The 23,740-nt window shown below is 40.9% G+C and overlaps 1 protein-coding gene and 1 long non-coding RNA gene across 2 annotated transcripts in view; one reads left to right on the top strand and one right to left on the bottom strand.

Annotated features, from left to right (window-relative positions):
• Positions 1-19,321, bottom strand: part of LOC145453380 (uncharacterized) — a 24,251-nt gene extending 4,930 nt beyond the window's left edge. The window contains exon 1 of the long non-coding RNA XR_013919745.1: positions 19,198-19,321. This is a non-coding gene — a long non-coding RNA (uncharacterized LOC145453380). The remainder of the gene's footprint in view (positions 1-19,197) is intronic.
• Positions 15,380-23,740, top strand: LOC145453379 (protocadherin gamma-B5-like). The gene is made up of 18 exons (XM_080331348.1): positions 15,380-15,788; positions 15,855-16,084; positions 16,754-16,934; positions 17,000-17,113; positions 17,906-18,039; positions 18,390-18,613; positions 18,676-18,821; positions 18,887-19,015; positions 19,222-19,354; positions 19,417-19,594; positions 19,805-19,948; positions 20,012-20,185; positions 20,245-20,430; positions 20,495-20,698; positions 21,858-22,000; positions 22,065-22,161; positions 22,226-22,337; positions 22,639-23,740. The coding sequence occupies exons 1-18, from the start codon at positions 15,677-15,679 to the stop codon at positions 23,577-23,579; spliced, it is 3,582 nt and encodes a 1,193-aa protein (XP_080187474.1). The 5' UTR covers positions 15,380-15,676; the 3' UTR covers positions 23,580-23,740.

The following is a 23,740-nucleotide window of genomic DNA, read 5'->3' as shown; positions in this document are numbered from 1 at the left end:
CAAACACTGATCCAGTCAGAGTGTCATGTCCTCTGCGAGTAGTGTTTGATCAGGGAATAAGCACTGTGTATCTGCATTTGTTACATGTATATCGAAAGAAGGTCCACTTAGCCTGGAGGGTCTCATTAGTCGATGGCCGCGAGTTTGCTCAGCACTCCAGCAAAGTTTGTGTTGGATACATGGTCTTGTACTTATCATTCTTCAGTAAGAAGAAGAGATACACAGTTAAGCTTCGGCAATCCAGCTAACGAAACCGAATGTAATTTGTCTCCACAAGGCCCGCTGGTCTTCATTAAACCAGAACATCACACTTAATTGACCATAGGATTGATTTCACACCAGTAGTCAAGATAAATAAAACACAAGACGGCAATTCATGAAAAATTGATCGCGACGGGCCGCATTTAATCTGCCGAGGTGAGATATTCCTGCTGTAAAATATAATCGTGTACAAGCTAAGTAAGACGCATATAGCCAGCAATTCCTTCCCGCACCAACGATTTTAATCCAATACAATGTATAATTGAAACACCCATGTGGCCCGCACAATGCTGTGCGATTTTCAACGCATTTAATAGGCTATGCGCATCAGACCTCGTAAGACAGAACGATACCACATGAAGTATATTGGTGGAAAAAATGATGTCGATTAGAATTTAAGTAAATCTGAACATGTTTCTGATCAGGGGAAAAGCCATAGCGTATGGAGTCACAAATGTGATTGAAATAGCTACATATAGACGAAAACCGGAAGCTAAGTTTGAGTGCGTGGTGTCAGGTTATTTCCACATTGGAATCAACGTCTATAGGAAAATAAAAGATGTACAAAGCTTCTATTATGTGACTGGTACGTAACGATTTTTTATAACGTTCCACTTCATTACAAAAAGCACAGGAGGAGGTTCTCACTAGCAAAAAGATTATCCCACCACTCAATCAATTGCAACGCCAGATATGGGGATGCGTCAAACGACTGGCGTTTCCATGCCATGGCTACGCTACGCAAATGGAAATTCATATACATAGGACAGATAAGATATAAATTATCGACGCTTTCAAAGGAATGGTAAGCTGTGTGTACGTAGGTTTGTGTTCAGTTTCAGTAATAGGCTCTATCTAACAATTCCCGCATTAGTATGGTCCCCCAAATCAGTTCTCCCAACCCTTTTCAGTTTTTTTTTTCAGTTCAGTTCAGCAAATTTTATCGGGCGACCCACAATGAGATATAACCAAGCGAATGAAAAACAAATTAATCAGAAAAGAAACAATGTACACACATTACGCATGCAATTTACTATCAATGCTCAAGTGGAGATTATTTATTATATTATTATATTGGAGTGAGATATTATCAAATCAAATCTAGACTTGATTTTCCTCCTTGGAAACTATACAGAAATGCTTAAAATTCTATTCTATTTTCGACCAACAGCCATATGTAAGATCGTCAGTATTTCAGAAGTTTTTCTATTTACACCTATTGAATTGCTATCATATATTAATTGGAAGAGTGTTGGCATTCCATAACAACCAACAGAGGTCATCTATGACATATTGAGATGAATACTGTAACAGTAACATTTAGAAATGCGTCGCGAACCACCTGTAATAGATTCGCGACCCACCAATGAGTCGCGACCCACTGGTTGGAAAACACTACCCCTAAATCAAGTGCTTCACATCAGTTGTCGGAACTAAAATAGAGAAAAATAGATATACTCTGCTGTTGAGACATTATTTGTTGTGCTGAAGACGGGTCAGATTCTACATTCTAGTACGGGGCGCCTATTGCTACCTGCAACACACAAGGACGGCTGTATAGTATACTATCCCGTGAATTATGCGGAATATCATCGTGTTTTGAAAATAACCTGCACCATTTAAACGTATCGCGACCGGCGTTTATCGTTGAAATATGTTGCATTGATCGCGAAAAAGTCTCACAGCACCGTCGCGTTATAGGATAAGCTATTCCATCAAAGACAAAGATCATACACAGTAACGAGATATCTGGTTCTATTGATGGAAAATTACACCATTCTAATTAGTCCCTCCCATTGAGCGGCGGTTATAAGGGTCTACAGCGCCCACGAAGGCGCGTCTTGTTCATGTAAAGAAATTCTATTCAACAGCGGAGACGCGATAATAAACGGCCGTTGCTAGATCAAATCGGTCTCGGACCAAAACAAAGTCTCCTTTATAAACAAGATAGTAAACCTGATACGGCTTGCTTCAAATGAATGCACCCACTTACCAAAAGAAATAGTAAGATCATCTGTTTACAAGACAAAACAAGTGTAATTCTATTCATTTTCACTATTTTATATACCATGCTCACTGCAGCTGAATCCGTGTCAATAACAGAAAAGTGTGACTTGACATAAGAGCAAGATAATGTACAAGTTTCCTTTCGTACGGAGCCCATGCAGGCTTGATCGACAGTTAGCATAAACCCAGAAGTCGGATTGAAAATGGTATCGAAGGGTTTCCCGATATACGTACAGTTGTGCAGGTTTGAATATACATCCGAAAATTATTCCGTGAAATTCATATTACTACGGCAGCAGGAGCATGCTTGAAATTTCTATTATTTAGCAGAACTTTCCTAAACTTAAAATTCATCATTATGATATGGTGACAGGGACGACATCATATTGTCCAAAATTGGTAAAACCTCCCCTCTCGACTACACGCCGGATTGCCAAATATAACCCACGAATGATGGATCGTATGGTTTCCACATAGAATGTCAGAAATTTAGTTCAGTAGAGTAGCTCATAGACTTACACTATAGGTTTAAAATATACTATGAAAGGTTACTTTCTCGTTATCATGCGATCACTCAGTGTAGATTATATAATCAAACCAACGAGAGCTGGTACCAATGTTATGTCAATCCAGATTAATCGCATTATCTGATATATAAATAAAATACACATGTGATTTATTGTCAAGATGCAACGATATTCTGGATACCTTGAACTGACCTTATCAACAAAACCTGAATGGTTGGTCAATGATCTGAAAACATTTTACTGCAATTGGATCACAAGATTTCTAACATAATGATACATTGATACGCCATTATCGGATAACATGAGAAACAACATTTGCGGAGGAACGGGATCCAATTGACGACAGATCACTGGATCTATAGCAGGTGCTGAAGCGCAAGAATTTATAAGCTTATACTTCGTGTATACGAATAGGAGCTAATAAACCAGCGATGGCTTCTGAGGAGACAATAGTCCAGAATTGACCTTGGAAATTATCAGTGAGTATAGTTCGCGAAGGAATACAGGCTGAAAGTTTTCTACCAGTGCAGTGTTGCAACTTACTGGGAAATAGGTATCATTAAACCCCTGCCCGGCTACAGTCATGGTAGAAATAGTTCATTATGCAGGTGTCATCAGAAAGGAATGGTTGATTAGAAGAAATATAATAATTCCTAAAAATATTAAATATCGGTGTCATTCCAAGAATTAGGTTCGGTATGGAGGGTAGAAATGTGATAGGAAAATATGGTCGAAATACGGAAGGTTATATAAAAAAAATCTCGATTTGGATTGATATGTGACATGTATATTAAATAAGGATGAAACTTCGTATACATCAATCACGAAAGGATGTTACAGTTTTGAAGCGCGTGTATCAACATGATTCCGGCCAGCCCATTTTAACTCAATTAGCGACGTATGTTGACGACAAGGTTCACCAGCGAACAGATCCGATAAATTCAATTTTATCTTACACAATGCCGCGCGTCGCGCTGTACCAGTTATGAGCTATCCGGACATGGTCAATTTACAGATTGAAACCGTTTCCGAGACGGCGCGCATCTCTTCATGCACGAGGTAGAACATGAGGACCTGTTAGATTTTAAAACAACGTGTAAGCGAAAATGAAAAGAGCAGGATGATACTCTACTTCAAAACAATTTCCTGTCAGATCCCGTGGAGATGCTATTGTTTACACAAAAAATTAAATCTAGTCTGCAGGCATCCAGGCGGCAAAGGCCGTGATTTCCCAAATGGTTAAAAAAAAAAGATTTATTCAACTTACGTTGTAGACATGTAGCACTGAAATATACTACAGCTTATAGCTATGGAATTTATTGCGTTTGCTATCGTAAATTGGTCACTGAACAGTGAATAATGACAAATACGACTATGGCCATAGATCAGTTTGACTACCATCTTTAGTTAGTGCTAAGACACATTCATCAATCGCATGATATCACAGATTTCAGGCTCACGCTCGAAAAATAATAACGTAAAATCTACTCAAATTTCAATTTGATAAGGGAAGAGTCTTTGTCATCTTAAAGCATCTGAGCTCACATCACTCCGAACCTGTCGCGTATACATATATCAGTATGTTGTTGGCGTATTTCAATTGTTCAAATGATATATTATCAATTGTTACAAATGTAGTTATGTTCGTGATTATCAGAAGAAGTATGTCTAACAGTCGTTTTTAGTCGATTCGAAATCGTATTATTTTCGGGTTTTAGTTGGCATCGTCTATATCAGTGGTTCCCAACCTTTTTCGGTGGCAGGGCCAAATTTAGAATTTAAGAGTACGGTCGGGGCCGCACGAATACCAGGGCAATGAAAGGAACCCAAAATAGTCACCAAAATATGAAAATTCGCATTGTTCCGATCATTCGCTTGACGCCATTGGCCATTGTGTTGCCGCGCTCCCGGTGTTCAGAACAATCAACCTTTGCTGGCAATTTCGGAGTAGTTTTATTGCCCTGGCGAGATTTCAATTTGTATTTTTGGAATCAGTGCGACACCTGCTTTCGATAAACGCACCGACATATCAAATTATTGGGACGTTTGGGTCGCGAGCTATAGGACTACCAATTATGTTGCTTTTTGCCGGCTAAGCAGTTACGCATCTCGGCGTATTCTATCGTGAGTCACTTGTTGCACATCTATCCGTAAATTAGTTATCAATAGCCAAGGCCGTAACAGCACTTCGTCAGCCCCCCCCCCGAAACGTTGCTCTTTGGCCCCCATAGGGTGATAAACCGAACTTCGAAGCCCCTCCCCCCAGACCCCCCTCAGGCTAGATGGCTGTTTCCCGCTATTTATCATCCAAATCGGGTGTCCGTTTTAGGCAGCTTCTGTCGAGTAATCGCGCGAAGCGCGAAAAATTTCTATAATTCAAGATTGAATCGGTCAATATAATCGGGAATTGCATGTATATAGGTATCAATTTTTATCCTCTCTCTGCTTACGTAATCAGATTGACCGGTTGAGCCGAGTGAGTTGTGTTTGAAAAGGTAGGAGGTAGGACCACTCAATAATAATTAAACATCTTCGGGCGTATACCCGTTGGCAGGAACGAAACAGCACTTCGTCAGGCCCCTCAAAACACTTAGGTCTTGAGCTCCCATAGGGTGATAAACCGACATCCCGTCCCGTTGTTCGCTTCTGCCACGAAATCAGGATAACCGTTTAGTGAGCCAACGTGGAGCGCGAAAATTTTCGATAATTCAAAATGAAATAGGTCACTAAGATTGAGAATTGCAGATATATTGCTATCAATTACTTGTCCTCTCTGCTCACGTAATCAGATTTGCCGGTAGAGCTGAGTGAGGTGTCTTGGAAACTGTAGGACCCGTAAATAATAATTAAACATATTCGGACGGGCGGACCCGTTGGTACGACTTCGTTACATGATGTTATTTCGTGACCTCCAGTCTGCTATATCAAAAAATATAGAATCGCCCAAACGTACTAAACTAAAAGATGCACACGATTTCAAATTGGTAGTTCTTCACTGGCATATAATTATTCCCTGCGGGATGGTAGCCTTATTTTTATTCACGTGAGGTTCAGATTGCCAAGACAGGAATATTCGGCGCCAGTCATTTAGGCGCCTTTGGTAAAGTATACCTATATGTTTTTTGTATATACATAAGGAAGTTTTCGGTCAGCGTATAAGGGCAGTCCTTTTCGGCCAAGGTTTTCTCGCTGTCGATCGTTCTGGTACACTTCTTGGAGTCGCATGTTGCATGGCCTAAAACTTTATATGTCTTCGTGCGTCGTGGCGCGGTAATGGCCAACGCCGATATGCCCACTTCTATAAATCTTGCGTATTTTATCTTGGTGGTAGAGTATCCAATAATTAAGGTACTTGGAAACTTGAAATCGCGCGCAGCGCTAAAATATTTTGAAAAAGTTGCATAAAATTTCATAAAATACTGTATAATTTAAGCTAATTCACTAAATAATTTTGGACCCCCTTCGAGCTCGCACTCTCCAATTGGGGGGCTTGGGGTTCGGCAGTTACGGTCCTGTTAATACCTATATCTATACCTATATCTATAGGCAGGCACTGCTCGTTCAACTGGAAAGTTAGGGCACATTGCATTGAAACAGCATTGACGTAATCTTAGCAGTCTACTCACAACTTTCCTGCAATCCTGATTGAATACTCCAGACTCCAAGCCAAGCAAGAGTATTTTATAAATATAAATTTTTTGTTTCATAAATCGATTTCTCAATATTTTTGTGCGGGCCGCAAGAAGGCTAGCTGGGGGCCGCGGTTGGGAATCACTGGTCTATATCGTAGTTCGTCGCGGTCATTTTCAGGATCACTAGAATAGGAATAGGACGTATATTTTTTCCATATCCCGCTGGACAATGAAGGTGCAGAAATAGCCTTGTTGGGATTTCTAAGTCTTGCACCACCCCTCCATGCTATCCCGGTAACGCTGAGCGCCATGTGGGGAAGCCATGGATACCAGCGTTACTAATCAGGTCTTTGGTATGACACTGCCTGGGATGGAAATAGCCGTGCTGATATCAGCCGTAGTTGTGACATGCCATCGCAAAGAAATAATTTTTTCGTTAACCGTGATAACAGATATGTACCGGTATTTTCCACATGAAGCCAGTAGTCACATCCTTCGGGTCTAGACTTGGACTCAAACACAAACAGTCCGTGGGGTCAGAACAGTAACTATACAATGAAGTCATACCGTAAAATAAAACGGAATGCTGCTTCGTATCTGTAACGTGCGATTACGCGAATGCTGTTGACATGTTGATACCAGATCCTGTGTCGCGGTGAAGAATATGCTTTCCAGATGCCTAATCGCCATGAGCGCATGATGTCATCTATGAATTACCTTCGTGAAATACGTGAAACAAGCGAAAATGGCTTGCCGTAAATATGTTCTCTTTGTTCGGGGCACGTACATCACGAATCACACCAAGCCAAATATTGATGATTTTTGGATAGGAACAAAATAATTAATCAGCTAAACCAGCGAAGCGTACAGTTCAAGTGCGGGTTGATGTTATCCACAAACCGGTTCCAAAGCGGCGGGTTTAGATTGTTGAATTGCGCGCTGAATAAATTCTACTCAAATATCCTTTGAAAAGCTACATCGGAGTTTTGATTGCGGGTAAACCGACGTTGGTCCTAAAATAACAATTTATGTTGAAGAGCCGAGAAAGGCCGTCACAGCAGCCAAACGGTATCCACAAAGGAAGCTGCTGCAATAGAAAGGGTCGTGACGTGATCTACGTATTTCAAGCGTGCGGTTGTGTATACTACGAAAAATAACATGCTCGATGTCGAACTTGCAAATTCCCACTTAACAAATAAGATACGCATAGTAGAAAGTAGAGTGATTAATGCATGGCAGTTGGCAGAGGCTATAAGGTAACACATACAAAGTATTCTAAACGGGAACGTGTAACATACTTTGCGGTTGGCGCGACTATGTACGCATAAGCAGTGAAGGGTAAACACAGTAACTAGTATAGGTATTCAATCAATATGCAGTGTGCAATGTATAATGCACATGCATTATTGTATGCAAGGTTCAATTCGTGTGCTATCAAAATACTCCGCGCATAAATGCAGAATAATTCGTGTGAATTTGGAAGACTGAGTTTAGAACTACGAAGGGTGAATTTCAAGCAATAGTCCCCTTCCTTGAATAAAAAGGGTAAGGTATTACTATATATAATATTATAAACCATGCTTTTGTATTAATGGTGGTAGCGATAAAGTATGTATTGATTCTACGATATATTGTCGATAGCTTCCGAAACTACGGTATGCGAATATCCACTAGTAACGCCATCAAATGCTCAAATGTATGTTAGCAGAAACATTTAGTATACCGCACCTGAAAAGGGGCCGTAATAAACTTGTGCCTGTCTCATGGATGTGATATTATTGACAAATTGGTGAACTCCCGAATGATTTGTCGAAAGCGGTGCGGTGGTTGATCGTACCGACGCAATCAAATATCGTGTTTCAGTTCAATTGGATAATTTTATGATCCGTCATTATACCGGCGATTCGCGTCGTACGAGGGTACTATTCAATTAGTAAAATGATATATTTAAGCCAAACACAACGTGGTCTAACGTCCAATCGATCAAGACACAATCGCTCCAAGAAAAGTGTCCGGTTTCATCACCACGTACTCTGATTGGAACACCAGCTATACAGCAAACAAAAGTAAGCAACTAATATCTTGATGTTGGGGATGGTTGAAGCTCTCAAAATATCGCGACTACACGCGGGCTCAGCCCGACATGAATAACATTACTTTGGACCGATAATTTGACCCCAGTGGTGCATTTATGATGTATTCCGTTCAATGACCATTGAGAATCTGTACGCATACGGCTGAATACTACGCGATTTAATCCATTATACCCGAAAAAAGTGATAAGTTGTAACAAATTTTATACTCTACGTCAACCAGGACAAATGTTGATCAACGTGAATATCGCTATACGCGTGTAGCCCGGCCTAGGTTGGGCGTGTGTAATCAGATGAAACTCGAGAATACGTCTCAATTACAGGTAGACAAGAGGAATCGGGCCAATATTAACCGCAATTACATCGGTTTCCACTCTAGGGTTAGAATTGGAAAATAATACCCAGTCGACTTGTCAAATATTTGCTTTAACGTCGGTAAAACTATGAAATTTACCGCTTCGTTTCGACTCATTGAGATCCAGCGCGCAGTCCATCAGAAGCGGAAGCCAGCAACCGTTAAAACTTTATGACACGTGCGAAGCTGAAGCGTACCCGAACCAAAAGTTACAATTTATTCATGTGGTAGTACTTGAAAAGAGAGTAGCGATAATGCGCTCTATCTACCTGACGATGATATAACACATATATATTGCGGGGTGCAGGAACCAAAACGGACCTTAACCCGTAGTGAATTTGCGACAACAACCATTGTTTCGGTATCTAATTCCTGACATCACTAAATTGCGACGTGTATCACATGAAATTTTCGTTCGAGTGTATAATGTTGTTGACAATTTTGTCTAGAAATGACGGAAGGGCTTCTTGGATGTACAGAACTTCAATATACAATGGAACAGTAAATTCGTATCGAAATGAACCCGAATATATTCGGCTGACACTCGTCAGGGGTAATTGTCAGCAGCTAGTAGAGAATTGGAAAGAACATTTTATGTCGATACGATTGTTGTTATGCAAATATCTTTCCAATTCTCTACTAGTTGCTGACGACCTCCTCTGACTAGTAGCAGCCGAAAATATTCGGGTTCATTTCAATACAAATATGCAATTCAATTGTATATAGATGATAAAGGTATTTGGCACGGAATTAATACAGAGACTGACAATGTGAAGGCTATTTTCAGCATCGATATTCTGCATGATTGGTCACTGGTCAGTCGGTGAACCTTGTTTTCTAGTATCGACAAAAATATTTGTGTGATCAGCGTTCAACCGGCTGAGCAACACGAATCATTCTACAATATATTTGTCCGCGTAATAACGGTCTGACTCCTCTATGACTTGCGAGTCATATATTTGCGTTAAACGGCACCAATGCAGGGGCTAGTAAACTTATACGGGTCTCGTCACCGCGCCGCGATTTACGACGACACGATACCGTTCCAGATTCCATTGTGTGTAGAGAGGCTCGACACACTTTTTGATGCGAACGCAAATAATCGAACGACTCTGTTTTGCCGATTAGTCGAGGCTTGCCTTACTGGAAATGGGAAAGAAACCAGACGCAGAAAGGGGACTTGTCACTACAGCGACAACCCCACATGTTGGCCGAGGTTCTACTTTACTCGTGTGCGAACAGTGACCTAAGTAGGCCTGTATGCGTTATAAAACGTGGGTGTCAATGCTACATAAGAGCATACAAGAGGGTGACAGGGTTGGACAACCAATAGCAAATGTCCAGCTTTTCTAAACTTACAGATTGGAATTGGAATTATAGCTACACAGGTTGTTCCAAACTAGACGAGAATTGCAGCTACATAGTTTGCTTCAAGTTAGATCACAATTCAAATTGCTGAATTCGCGGAGACTTGGAAATTGAATAAGTTCAGCTCATATCAAATCAGAGGTCGTTCTCAAAAGCACGAGAATGGCAAATGTCTGTATTCTAAGTCTGGCTCGTTTCGCACTATACAATTCTCCTGTAGCGTTAGTTTAATTAGTCAAAGAGAATTATCTAGTTGTCCAAGACTGGTTGCGTGGCTAAGATACTAAGAAGTTTGAAATCTATCGCCATACAGAGCAGAAAGACCCAGTCTAATTAAAGTAATCTCGACAGATAAATCCTTCCGATTTAATGCCTTAATTAGTATCGTTTCGACGCCACAGATTTCGAAAGAAGACAGCAGAACATTTCAAGAATTGAACAATATATTTCCGGGTTAGCGATGAATGGAACTCATCAAAGTCGCGTAGACTAATTACGCATTCGAGAGACTAAAGAATCTGTAATACGCCGCGTCGGTTTCAATAAGTTAAGTCAACAGTCGCTTGCATGGGAATTTAGGGTTATCATAAACAAACGCGGCTTATCGCATTGCGTTCCGTTAGTAAACTTCGCGTTGGCAAACCAGACCTTGAGCAAAATCATTAACTGGAAACTGACAAATATTAGACGAATTAAAGGATATAACTATCTGTAGACGGGCGAGCAAGTAAATAAATATCCAGCGGTGAAGTGTCCGGTCGCAAGTATCAGAATCGTAGACTTTATTTCCGTAATATGACTGAAAAGTTGTGTACGAATGGCATTGTATTGATATAAAGCGGGTGCAGATGAAATTATCCTGTATACACGGAAGTGAAACAGAAAGCGTGGCAGTATAAACCAGATATAATTGTTGAGCAGATATTTAGTTGCAGTGCGCGTAAATTTCACGACGAAGGAGTAAATGCGAGTGAACCTTGACTGGTCAGTGAGATAGACAGGATGCATTACAGCATATAGTTACCGTAACTTATTAATCGCCGGGTTGAAGTATGCTTCAAAAAATTCGGTACGAAATCGGTACGTCCGCCTTCACGGAGAATCAAAATCTCAAGTCGTAACATTCGTACAGGTGTTCGCACTTATTCACCGCACAGTACAGTCATCAAAGAAGCTGTCGATAGATCTGTGTAGGCACAGAGGGCGGTAGGAATTATCAAATTTACAACTCTTTCCGGTTTATTGCGACTTCATAGGTGTAAGGTACAAAGACTTCACAGGCCTTGTTGAAAGGCGAGTCTCAATAAGCAGGTGATGTCTCTGCGGTGAGCTAGTTTACAAACATTCGTGCGCCGCCAGAAGAAATTGATGGTCCGTGGACATATGGGCATGCGACATTACAGCATGCGACACTTCGGCATGCGACAATTTGGCATGCGACACATGAGCATGTGGGTTAAATTACGGGTTAGGGGTAGGTTAGGTTAGGTTTATGGTTGAGTTAGGGTTAGGGTTTAGGTTAGGTTAGGCTAGGTTAGGTTAGGTTAGGCTATGTTTCGGGTTAGGGTAAGTTTTTGGGTTATACAGTCACATGCTGAAGTGACGCATGCTGATGTGTTCCATGCTGAACTGTCGTTTTCCATTGTGTCGCATGCTCATATGTCGGGCAACCGAAATTGATAATGAGTACTAACGTGCGTTCGAAGTGCCTTCTATTTGGACAATCGTCCATCGCGAACAAGGTTATCGCGTGGACGAATTTCAATCAGATTATAACCGGTAATTAAATACAGATAATGATCGAAAAATAAGGCAAGCGTTTTCAATCGCGGCCATGCATCAAATCAAACTCGCCAACATGCATACGCGCATGGTAGTAATATTTTAGATGCGTAAATAACATCATAGTCACACCTATTCATGATGTAACATTCAAACTACTGGCCATAATTGTCAATTGATATCAATTTATGACTGTGTGTCATGAAATGTAGGAGCACATGAACAAAGCAATAGTCATTCCAAAGCATATAGAAATGGTATTATTTCTTACTCATATATCATCACGGTGGAATCAAAGTACTTTACGTCCATTTTCAAATTTTGAGATCCATTTTTTAAATTGATAGAAAATCAAGTTTTTGTAAAATTTTCATGTTTTTGGGACATGCTTATGTTTATCACATCGTTTCAAAGTTAACCGTGGACAAGTTATGGCCGAAAGATTTCTGACCAGTGCAATATCATCATCGCCAAATCGCAATTTAGTTTATCACTGATATCGAATTTAATGAAAAACGAGATGTACTGTAATTTACAACATGGCTCTCGTGTGAGATGTACAATTAACAACCAATTTAAAAAAACTTAACTCAACGAGCAGTTATCTTTGTCATAAATTCATATAACCACGGATTTCCCAGGCACTGACATATGACCGATTCCACGCCAGTAACTTTATCACCCAAAGGTACCGTGTGGGTCATCATAAACGCGTCTGTACCGATGAATGATCGCAACACCTACGATGACGGATCATACAGACGGACTGTTGTGAAAGTCTGACAGTCGCTTAATGGTCGCATTTGCGAAGCGGACACGTATCAGAGTAACCGTACGCGATCAAACCAGATGCTACGCACTAGCGTATAAACAAAAGGCAATTAGTCCGGTAACTCGGATTAAACAAAACTCTCTACGGCTTCTGCTGGCGGCAAGAGTCGGGAAAAAGTGGAATTGCCGCGGGTCGCGAGAAAACGAGAGTGAGGTGCCGTTTAACAGTGAGTTTCGCCGCGGCGCGCGCGGCGGATCGGTCTGACATTACTCCGCAATATAATGGCGTATATATGCGGTGATGTTATAACTCTGTCAACGGAAGGTTCAATTTACGCCGCTACTTTCAACTGATAAGGAAAGAGATATACAAAGGACATCGTCTGTAAACCTCCATGATGCTTGTTCGTAAACTCGAGTGTGTTGAGATGAATGAGGGTATACGAGATGATAAAGGAGCAAGCTAAGGCAAGTTGCATTATGAGCAATGTACATAATACCTAGGGGCGTGAGTAAAGTACACAGCGGAGTTATTAGGGTAAGTTACGATCCGCCTATCCATGAGCAGATTTGGACGACCAGAAAATGTTCAGCTTTTCCAAATTAGATTAAAATTAGAATTATAGCTACATGTTTTTTTTCTTCAATTTGACAAGAATTAGAATTATTAAATTCGCGAAAACTTGGAGTTCAGTTCGTATCAAACCAGAGTTCATTCTAGCATGCACGATGCACGAGGATGACAAATGTTTCTACAGCAAGCTGGGTTCGTTTCTCACTATACTCTTCTCACGTAGCGATTTCAGGAAAACCAGAAATTGGATTAGAATTAGGGCAAAGAAACCTTTAACAAATTAAATTAGAATTCGATTACCGGAATTTAGCTCTAGTCTAATTAGTCTAACTACACAACTAGGATTATTTAGTTGACAAAGTCTGTCAGTGAGCCTGCCACGATATTACGTTATGTCTGAGCCTATTACGTTAAGTCTCGTTTGTATACAATTTTATTTCTTGTGGGCGCACAGAAACATGAGCTGAATATATATAATCTCAAAACATCTGCTTCTGTAATCGCGCGCGGCACCGCATATTGCCGAAATGATTATTTGATGACCTCTATTTTGAGCAATTGGGCGGTCATATATCACCGGCTTGGCACAATAGCCATTTCCACCGAGTGTCCGCAAACATAAATTATCTATGAAGAAAATTGTTGTTTGAAAAGTTCAGTATAATCGACAACGCCATTGGCGCGTAAGGTGTGCATATTTACAGAAGGGAAGCGGTGTTCTCGATGCCAAACGGTATAGATGATGCATAGATGATGAATTGATGATATTTGTTAAATATTGGCAAGTCCTTACTGGTGACGATTGTAAAATTTCCTCAGTGCATTGAGTATATAGGAATTGTCTATAATTCAGTTCACCAACGCACGCTTTTTTATAATTATAAGAGCAGATAAAATATATTTAATGGCGGCATATGTCAAAGCAAATACCGCACGTATGATTTGAATATGGTTTAATAGAAAACAGACCAGACCGCCCATTACCGATTACGTTCTTACGAAACGACCCAACTGTTTTCCAGACGACACCGTGGGCCCTTATGTGTAATCGGATATTATACGATTTTGATTGATAGTCAAGGATATTTGCGCTACTTGAAGCCTCGCGACCAATGATATATTCAATATTTGATAGTCAACAAAATATTTGTTGTGAGTTCGTTTATCGGTAATTCCAAGGCAATGTGTATTATAGAAAGTATGTTTACAAAAGTACTTTGGGAGCAAGGAGTTCGTAAAAATTACGCTACACGGTGGTGATGTCAGTTGTAAAAGTTTTTAAAAAAAATTCACAAAAACACCGCTGATCAAGTCGACAGGGACGCAGTCAAAATTGAGAATGTCGATAAAAATTGGTTGATGTACGTATCGTGTTTCATAGTTCTTATGTGAAGTTACTACGATGGAAAACTGTCGAAAAATAGGATGCTTTGTTTTTACCTATACCAGTGGTTGATATTGTAAATGAAATTCGTGGCCATAACCAACACGTCTTGAATTCGACCGGTACATATCTGTACGAAATGATCGCAGTTTCGAATACCATATTCATAAGCCCGGCAATTTTCGGTCAGGGGTAATAACTAGTAGAGAATTGGAAATAACATTGTACATCAACAATCGAATTACCAAATATCTAAATATTCGGGTTTAGTTCAATATGAATATATTGTTGGATTATTTATTGTATTTCTGTATCTCCAAGAGTGTCTTATCGCACTTTCTCGCTCTTATTTTCAACGCAGCAATAATTAACTTATAAAACGCAATGGCAACACCCCGAATAAAGTCATTCCAATACCACAGAGCCCCTATGAGAGGATCAAAGTCTTGCGGACTATGGAATATGTTAAGTGTGCGATCACAGCTAAGGGAAAGCGTTAAGCTTACTGCTGAGTTAATGTCGCAGATCTAACACCTCTCACGTATTCATTGACGCTTCGCTATACAATCATTCATTGAAATAGTTGAAGATTTTAACACAATCTAATGATATAATTAATGAACAACATTGTAACGGAGTTCGCGTGTGAAGCGAACTGTCAAGAGTGTGAATAGCAACTAAAATTCACACTATGACGAAACAACAGTGGGTTCCGATTCTGATTTCGTATTGTTTTATTACAATACCTCCTAATAGCTCACGTGTATATATGGATATAATCTAGCTATGTTGATTGTTCAGTAATCAGTTGCACTGGTGTATGCAGTCGAAGTAACATATTTCTTTCTTTGATCTAGGGCTTAAATTATATATACAACACCACTGTATATATTGTCCATACTCCTGTATATAGTCAAGTACCATGATATGGGATACGTTCCAAATATTGTTACTGAGTTGGATTACCATCATATGTCACGGCCAAAGTGACGATGGACGGATTGTAAAGCACATCCCGGAGGAGCGGCCGTCAGGTATTCTACACTACTTGACCGGGATTATAGTCGGGTTTTGTTGCAACATTATACGCTCTCTTTTAGGATATGTGGTCGCCCACATGGCAAGGATATTCCAAATCACCTACGACGAACGCAGGAACCGAGAATTCAAAATGCTGAGCCAGAAGCTAGTGCGTAGGAGTCCCGATTCTGAAGTGGAGGGAGTTGACTATTTAGAGTTGAACGTGGAGACGGGAGAGATCACCACGTCTCAGGTGTTGGATCGAGAAGAATTGTGCGGGAATTCCAAGGAATGCATCATTCGCGTCAAGGTTTGTGCGTAGTTCAGTCTCCATGATGATCTGCAGCTTCGTATAAGGCGTTTAGGTATCGACAGATGTATTGCTGGAGATTGAATAACACTTGTTGAATCACCGGTTGCTGCACACTGTCCGTTACTAAATTCTAATCACGTCTTTTAACATGCCACAGCCATTTCGGAAATAGATCTGGTCACAGTGAAATCTTTTCTGCGTCTTATCTTTCCACATAAATTAAAATTTTAAATGAGACTTTTGATATTAAATCATCAAGATCGAATGATCCCAACCCACTTTGCACTCATAACCCTGATCTTCATTCGATAACAAACATTTCCAAAAATATTGCGAAATAATGTGATATCGTGCTATTGGCTGATGAGCAAATTGAGGGCTTCTGCGGCTTAAGACGTCAAATATTTTGCGGTATTGTTCATCCTATTCATTTGCGTATCATTTTGAAAATACTTGAATTATTCATAGGTCGAGATATCGCCGAAAATCAAATTTCAAGGTCACATTAGCTGTAATTTAAATATTTTTTGTCAAAAATAAGATGTTTATGATTAGAATGAAAATACGTGGAAAACGCCTGTTATCACAACCTTATAGTGAATTGCGTATCGCAGTATCAGTCATTGCGGGGAATGCGCGAATCAATAAAAATAATATAATTTACAGGCGGTAATGCTTCCGAATTCCGTCTTCACCATGCTAAACATGGATGTATTCGTGGACGATATCAACGACAACAAACCGATATTCCCAGAGACCAGCATCGCGATTACGATTCGCGAGGGCACTTTGGATATCGGGGACCCGGAGTCCCTTGATCGATACGCTGCCACGGATAAAGATATCGGTATAAAACTCTATATTTTTTACGACGTGGAGAGTGCAATAAACATGACGCCAATTTTGTTTCAGGTGCTAATGGAGATATTTCCTACGATTTACAGAGCAATCCCTACTTCGCCATCGCCACTTCAATAGACGAAGTTGGAGTGTCACACTTGCAATTACGAGTTTTAGATCCACCTGGTAAGTACTCTAAAAAACTATACAGTATAGACAGCGTGTAACAAAGAGCAAAGAGGTCCGTGTCCCGGATGCTGTGAAGACGTGACATTTTCGCTATTATGACGTCACAGCCAACGACGGCATGCAGAGTAGGCGTCTGCAAGCAGATTTGGGCAATTAGATAAGATAAGACCAATTAGGATGAAATTCTGGTAACCTATTTTGTGAAATGTTGCTATGGTCTAAATTCAATTCTAACCTAATTTCTGGTTTTCCTGAGAATGCTACAGAACTGTATCGTGCGAAACGTGCCAAGATTGGTGCACTACATATGCCTTTGAAATTATCATACCTATGAGAATGACATCTAATTTGATATGAACTGAACTCGGATTTTGTTGTATTTCTTTCTGATTCGAAATTTAATTCAATATCCAAGTATTTGCGAATTCAGTAATTCTAATTGTCATCTAATTTGGAAAAAAACTGTGCCCGCATCCAACTCTGCCTGTATGGTAGTGGAATCGACTTTAAGAAATACCGCAGCCCGAAGCGTACGAACGAATATGCCAGCACGCTGCGGAATACATAGAGGGGTGGTGCAAGACTTAGAAAGCCTGACAGGGATTTGCCTGCACCTTCCTTGTCCAGCGGCATGGTGTGCCAACTGTGCATATGCACAAATCGTGTGTATGCATGTTGGTGTATATGCCGCAGAAACATCAAGAACAAAACCATACAACGTCCTATGATACCCCGACTGATGGTGTGGATCTATAGATATGTCTTCTGCAACACTTTCATATATCACAGATCACGAGCGTGATTCATCATTGGAATTGACACTGACCGCAACAGACAATGGGGCTGACAGATATTCAGCAAAAGCAACCTTGAGCATCACAATAACGGACGCGAACGACAACGCACCGGTATTTGAGAAGCAGGTAAATGAAACACCAAAGAAAATTGCTCATTTCAATTAGAAAGGTGGTATTTCTAAATGTGTAAGAACAACTTTTGAAAGTTGGCGGCCTTTAAGGCATAGCCTACGACAATACGACATACACATCATCAAAAATTTATGTTTGACATGAATAAACTCCTAAGTGCGCGGTTTCTGATAACAAGCCTACTGAAACAGAATGCGTACATGGCAAAATACCTATATTATTTGGCATCGTGGGAAACCCATTAGAATTAAGCCTTAATTGGTTCCAACTAGTAATTTAGCAGGAAAACCGGGCTTATGTTGCTCCACGTCCGCCAACCCATTGCCCAACATTCTTTGTCACAGGAATACATCATAAAGCTGAAGGAAAATGATGGACCGCCCCATATCATAGCAACAGTACGCGCCACTGATAAAGATAGTGGTCGACTCGGAACAGTCCGCTATTTCTTGCCAAATTCCACGATCGGCGATCACTCAAGGCGACTAGCAGCCCGGCTCTTTTCAATCAATAAAATGACTGGCGAGATAAAGTTACGCAGGAAAGTCGACAGGGAAATACATGACGGGTAAGGTCCTTGCGTTGCCAAGCGGTGGGAAAGATCTTATCGTCAATTTTGGTATTTCATAGCTTGCGAATGCCGGTCGAGGCTCGGGACTCAGATCCGCTAAAGCCTAGAATAGGCCAGGCGCTGCTCAACGTTCAAGTTGAAGACGTTAATGACAACGCGCCTGTGATCAAAATCAACTACATTATAGACTCTCACAACCTAACAGGTACGCAATTTGTTATCAATTCGCGTCCTAAAGCAATATGCCAATCTAAACAATTTACCTTTCAGGCTACATACCGGAATCGGCTACAATCAAAACATTCGTGGCTGCCCTGACATCGTCAGACGCAGACGACGGGGCTAATGGAGAAGTTACCACAACAATAACCACGTTCCGGAAATACAGATCGCAAAAAGGCATGTATATTATACAAAATCCCGGCTTGATAGCACTCCACAACGCTGGGCGATGATTAATTTCACGATATTGATGCGGCAGTTGGCTTTGGACATCAAACATACGCTTGCACGGCACAAGCTATCTTAAAAAGAACTACCGCTTTACTAGCACAACAAAGTATTAATCAATAGCATTATACCTATAATGTTTCAAATCTTTACAGTGCTTGAGAAGTTGGACGGGCAGTTCGTTTTATCCGAAGGCTTGCTCTCTACCGGTCGCCCACTAGACCGCGAGGCCTTCCAGTATTTCGTTGTGCAAATTACGTCTTGCGACGGCGGGAAGCCTGAAGCCAGGTAACAATCGTATTTACCACGCATCAGTAATTTCGCTGTAATCATGACCTTGTTGTCTTCAGATGCTCAACCGTAAATGCTACCATTATTGTATTGGACGAAAATGATAATTCGCCTGTATTCGACGCGCCGGCTAAGAGTGTGATGATAGCCGAAGATTCAGCGGTCGGGTCCTTCGTGCTGAATGTTGCGGCCACTGATGCTGACGCAGAATACCAGCCGTCTATGTGGAAGAATGCGGTGAGTAGGCTTACTTTTGAGGTACTGTCTGACTGACGCACAGGGCGAGGCAAAATCGAGTACTTGAGTGATTCGATTGCGAATCGAGGATTCGAGTCGAGTACATTACTATTAATACTCAATTCGAATTCATGCAAGTACTTGAATCATTTTGCTCAGCTCTACAGATGACGAGCGGAAATCTAAAACAGTTTTCTTATCATTATCAAGGAAGGGGTAATCGAAGATTCAAGGAATGGAATCGTTAGATATTCTATCGTAGAGGGAAGCACTGAATTCTTTGCAGTCGACGAGGCGTCTGGCGATATCACCCTGAAAAGAGCATTGGACCACGAGAAAACCAACGAATGGAAGGTATATATCAGCTTTTAGCTTGAAACTAAAGGCGGTGTATACATTGGTGGAATTTTTCCATAGTTGGTAATAGAAGCAAGAGACGAAGGCTGGAAAAAAATAGCACGTACAAACTGTACGGTCATGATCCGGGTAAGCGACGTGAACGACAATTCCCCGATTTTTACCAGCCCTCAAGCGGATGAGGAGAGAGTCTACGCGACCATACTTCATGACCAGCTCATCATGAAAGTCAAGGTACTTACCTAATCCTAGTAAAGAAGAATCAAGAAATTCATATCGCAATAATCTCACAGGCTGTAGATTCGGATGCTGGACCAAACTCGAAGATTACTTACAAAATAGTGGAGCAAGATGACGAAGCAGCCGCAAAGAACTCCTCGAACTTGTTCATTATCGATCCAGCCAGCGGAAATCTACGACTTAATTTCTCAAAAGCTAATCTGACTACGCAATTGGGTTGGCACACGCTCTCCGTCAAGGTATAAACAATCTTTAATGTTTATATCCGTTTTTATATATAATATCGGTGGAATTTCTTTGCAGGCTACCGATTCCGGTCAACCCGCGAAATCAACCATTACATATTTTTACATCAACGTGATCGATGGGGATATACCGGAACCGAGTACGGATGAAAGTTTTGATAAGAATTACATCTTCCTCGCAGTGGCTTTGGGGGTGGCTAGTCTTGTTCTCATAATCGCCATCGCAGTGATCGTAGTATGCAGACGGCGCAAAGATAAAAAGGTTTGTGAAACGAATATACATTTCCTGACTCCTATAGAATCTGGGCTGCTTTTTCTGGGAGAAATCGACCTATTGTAGTAATACTACACCAATTAATCTTCAGGATTGTACCCAGATCCCGAATTCAATTTTATATCCATTCAAATCCATGCTAATTTTGAATTATATTTTACAAAATAACAATAAACTTTCGAAATTCTATAGTCAAAACCTACTCCGACCGAAATCGCCTAATCCGTGTTTTGATAACACCCGCTTGTCCATACGATACTTCCATAAGTATGATTTTACTCTTTTATAACTCAATCGTAGTGTTATTAAAATATCTGTTTCCCGACTTTTCCAAAGTGTGTACCAACCATCTGCCTCGAGATATCTCGAATTACAATTTTTGAACGACGCCTTACGCCAAACTATCTGATTTTATTCGACGACGGTGTAATGTTACGCTGTAGCTGCACGCAAAAATTCTTTATCGGGTAATTTCTGGGTAATGATGGTATATTAGGCAAACTCATTTGCCGTCTGTTACCCTACGTATTTTCACGCGTCAGGGTAGAAATCTTTACAGCTCACTTGTACCTATATTGTGACAGCAGAGGTTCTGCTCAGTTTATAATTTTATCATTTCAAAACATCACAAGATTGTGATATAGTGAACAAATGGAAATTGAAGGAGTTGGAACGACTTGGAATAGTCTTTCAATCACACACACACACACACACACATACCGTGGCCTAGTACATGTAAAGAAGATTCGTGCACATTGCACAAGCTCATACACATTGAGTGAAAAGTTGAAGACGGTAGCATAAAAAAGACAAGTGATGAGAACGAAGTGGCATGTGCCGGTAGATAAAGTCGATATGTCAGATCGTCGTGAATTTATAAACTAGAAATTTTCGATTGAATAATATATTCATATTGAAATGAACCCGAATAATTTCGACTGACACTCGCCATAGGCGTGATCGTCAGAAACTGGCATTACCCCTGACGAGTTTCGGCCGAAAAGATTCGAACTTATTTCAATGCGAATATATTATACAATTTAAGTTCTGTACCTTTAAGAAGCTGCGGAAATTTTCATAACACGAGTTTATCGATTAGCAACCTTTTGACGATCAACGGGTTATTCATTTTCGCTATATTCTACAGATGCACACGTACGACTGCCGTTCCGCAGAAAAAACAACCACCCCGTGGATCAGCGAGCCTCTGGGCGCGAATACTTCTCGATCCGAGTCCGTACACTTACGATCCGACACCATGACATCGATTGGATCCGACAGCCCTAAAAAGTAACGAACCGCCGGGTTACCGAGAAACAGTGCGGTAAATTACCCTTTTCATGTCCGTTTTCAGAGTAATTCACATCGACGAAAGGAGTTTGAGATTGTCCGCTCAGGCACGCGCGAACCGAGATCAGAACAGAATGTCAACATTCAAGCATGACTCAAAGGTGGGTTTATGGCGGAAGGCCGTAACTAATGAATCTCTCGTTAACTCGCGTTATCTTTATACAGCCTTCTAGTGCTACGGTGGCGCTGCCTTCTTTGCGAGCTGCGGATCGCGACAGCGGGCGCGGCGACAGCGATTCCGAAAACGGAAACTTCGGCAATACTGAATACAACCAAGGTAACATATCTTCATCTAGCTAGACAAATTGTGGCTTCCATTTTCTCCTTCCACTTGAAATAGTTTTGACATGTCTTGCAAATCTCTACAACATAAGGAGTAATCAGTACTACTAGGAAAAACTACTAATACATATACAATTGAATAGTTTATTCATTTCAATATGAATTTTGAATCTACTATTCAATTCTATAATTGATGTTCTGTATCTCCAAGAAGCTCTTCTCGTACTCACGTACTCCGGAAAAGTAGTACTTCGTTAATGACAACCTCGTTACCAATAATACATATTACCTTACAGCTACTCAAAGCGAAAATCCCCACACAACAGACGGGCGGTCATCAGTTCAACCCACTGCCCACAGAGACGACGAAAATGCAAGAACAAGCGACCTAGGCCCGCAATGCCGCGAAGATTGCCGCACTCACGGACACAGCGACACCTGCTGGATGCCACAACCTTCAAGCCCTGATGGTTTACCGACTCAAACGCGCGGATTGAAATACGGGATGACCGCGTCCGCTCCGAGATTAGATACGCCTTTCTACGATTACGAATCTAGCATCCGCACGAATGAATATCCAACTTTACAACACGTACCATCAAGACATCACGCACGACCAGATTATTACAGGACAATGTCGTTTTCGCCAAATCCAACGGATCAATACCATCAAAATTACGACGGTGAGCTTGAACCAATCGACGAACTAGTTCCGTTAAATCAGCGAATGAACACGCTAGAACGGTTGCACTACGAGGGCGACGATGTCAGCGCTCAAACACAAATGACTCTTTCTACATCACCAAGACCGACGGACGATAACCAACAACGTTTTATGGACACAGCGTCTCAAGCTAGTTACGCATCCAATCATGACTACCTCCGAGGATCATTAAACGGTCGCCAAAACTGGGAATCTCGACACAATCCTCCCAGAGTACTAAGAACACCCATCAACCACAACAACTACGTCGAATTCGCGCAAGATAACTCACAATATAAGCCATATACAGCCCAAGCACCGTATCACAGGCAATCTTCAAGCTCCTCTGAGCAGTCTTTCAGGTATTTGGGGCAGGACGCGAGACGGCCTGGTAGTACAACGCCGTTTGATCCGAATTTTAGCTTTAGCAATCCGAACTATTATAATATGAACGGCTCTATGGAGAGTACAGGCGGTTTTGCGTTACAACGGGCCAATAACGTGATCGATAATGTTAACAGTATGCTGACGTAGTCGCGAGCCGGCTGCTGAACATTCCATTTTGAAGACGATGCTGTGCTACAACTCGAATATTGTCTCGTTCTCTTTATAATTTTATATTATTTGCAGCCATTTTCGTTATTTTCTCATCGATTTTTACTTCGGTATTGAATAAAATGTTCATTCTATCGCTA

This window comes from Botryllus schlosseri, chromosome 13 (genome assembly GCF_051294905.1).
Source record: "Botryllus schlosseri isolate E-star chromosome 13, Bs_hap1, whole genome shotgun sequence".
NCBI classification, from domain to species: Eukaryota; Metazoa; Chordata; class Ascidiacea; order Stolidobranchia; family Styelidae; genus Botryllus; species Botryllus schlosseri.
This window is presented reverse-complemented; position numbering and strand designations above follow the sequence as displayed.

What these genes read in the sequence shown, in the direction of transcription:
- LOC145453379 (XM_080331348.1), top strand. Translation starts at nt 15,677, where the DNA reads ATGATATGGGATACGTTCCAAATATTGTTACTGAGTTGGATTACCATC. An exon ending in ACGAGTTTTAGATCCACCTG is followed by an intron (nt 17,114 to 17,905) that starts GTAAGTACTCTA and finishes CATATATCACAG; the next exon opens with ATCACGAGCGTGATTCATCA. An exon ending in CAATACTGAATACAACCAAG is followed by an intron (nt 22,338 to 22,638) that starts GTAACATATCTT and finishes ATTACCTTACAG; the next exon opens with CTACTCAAAGCGAAAATCCC.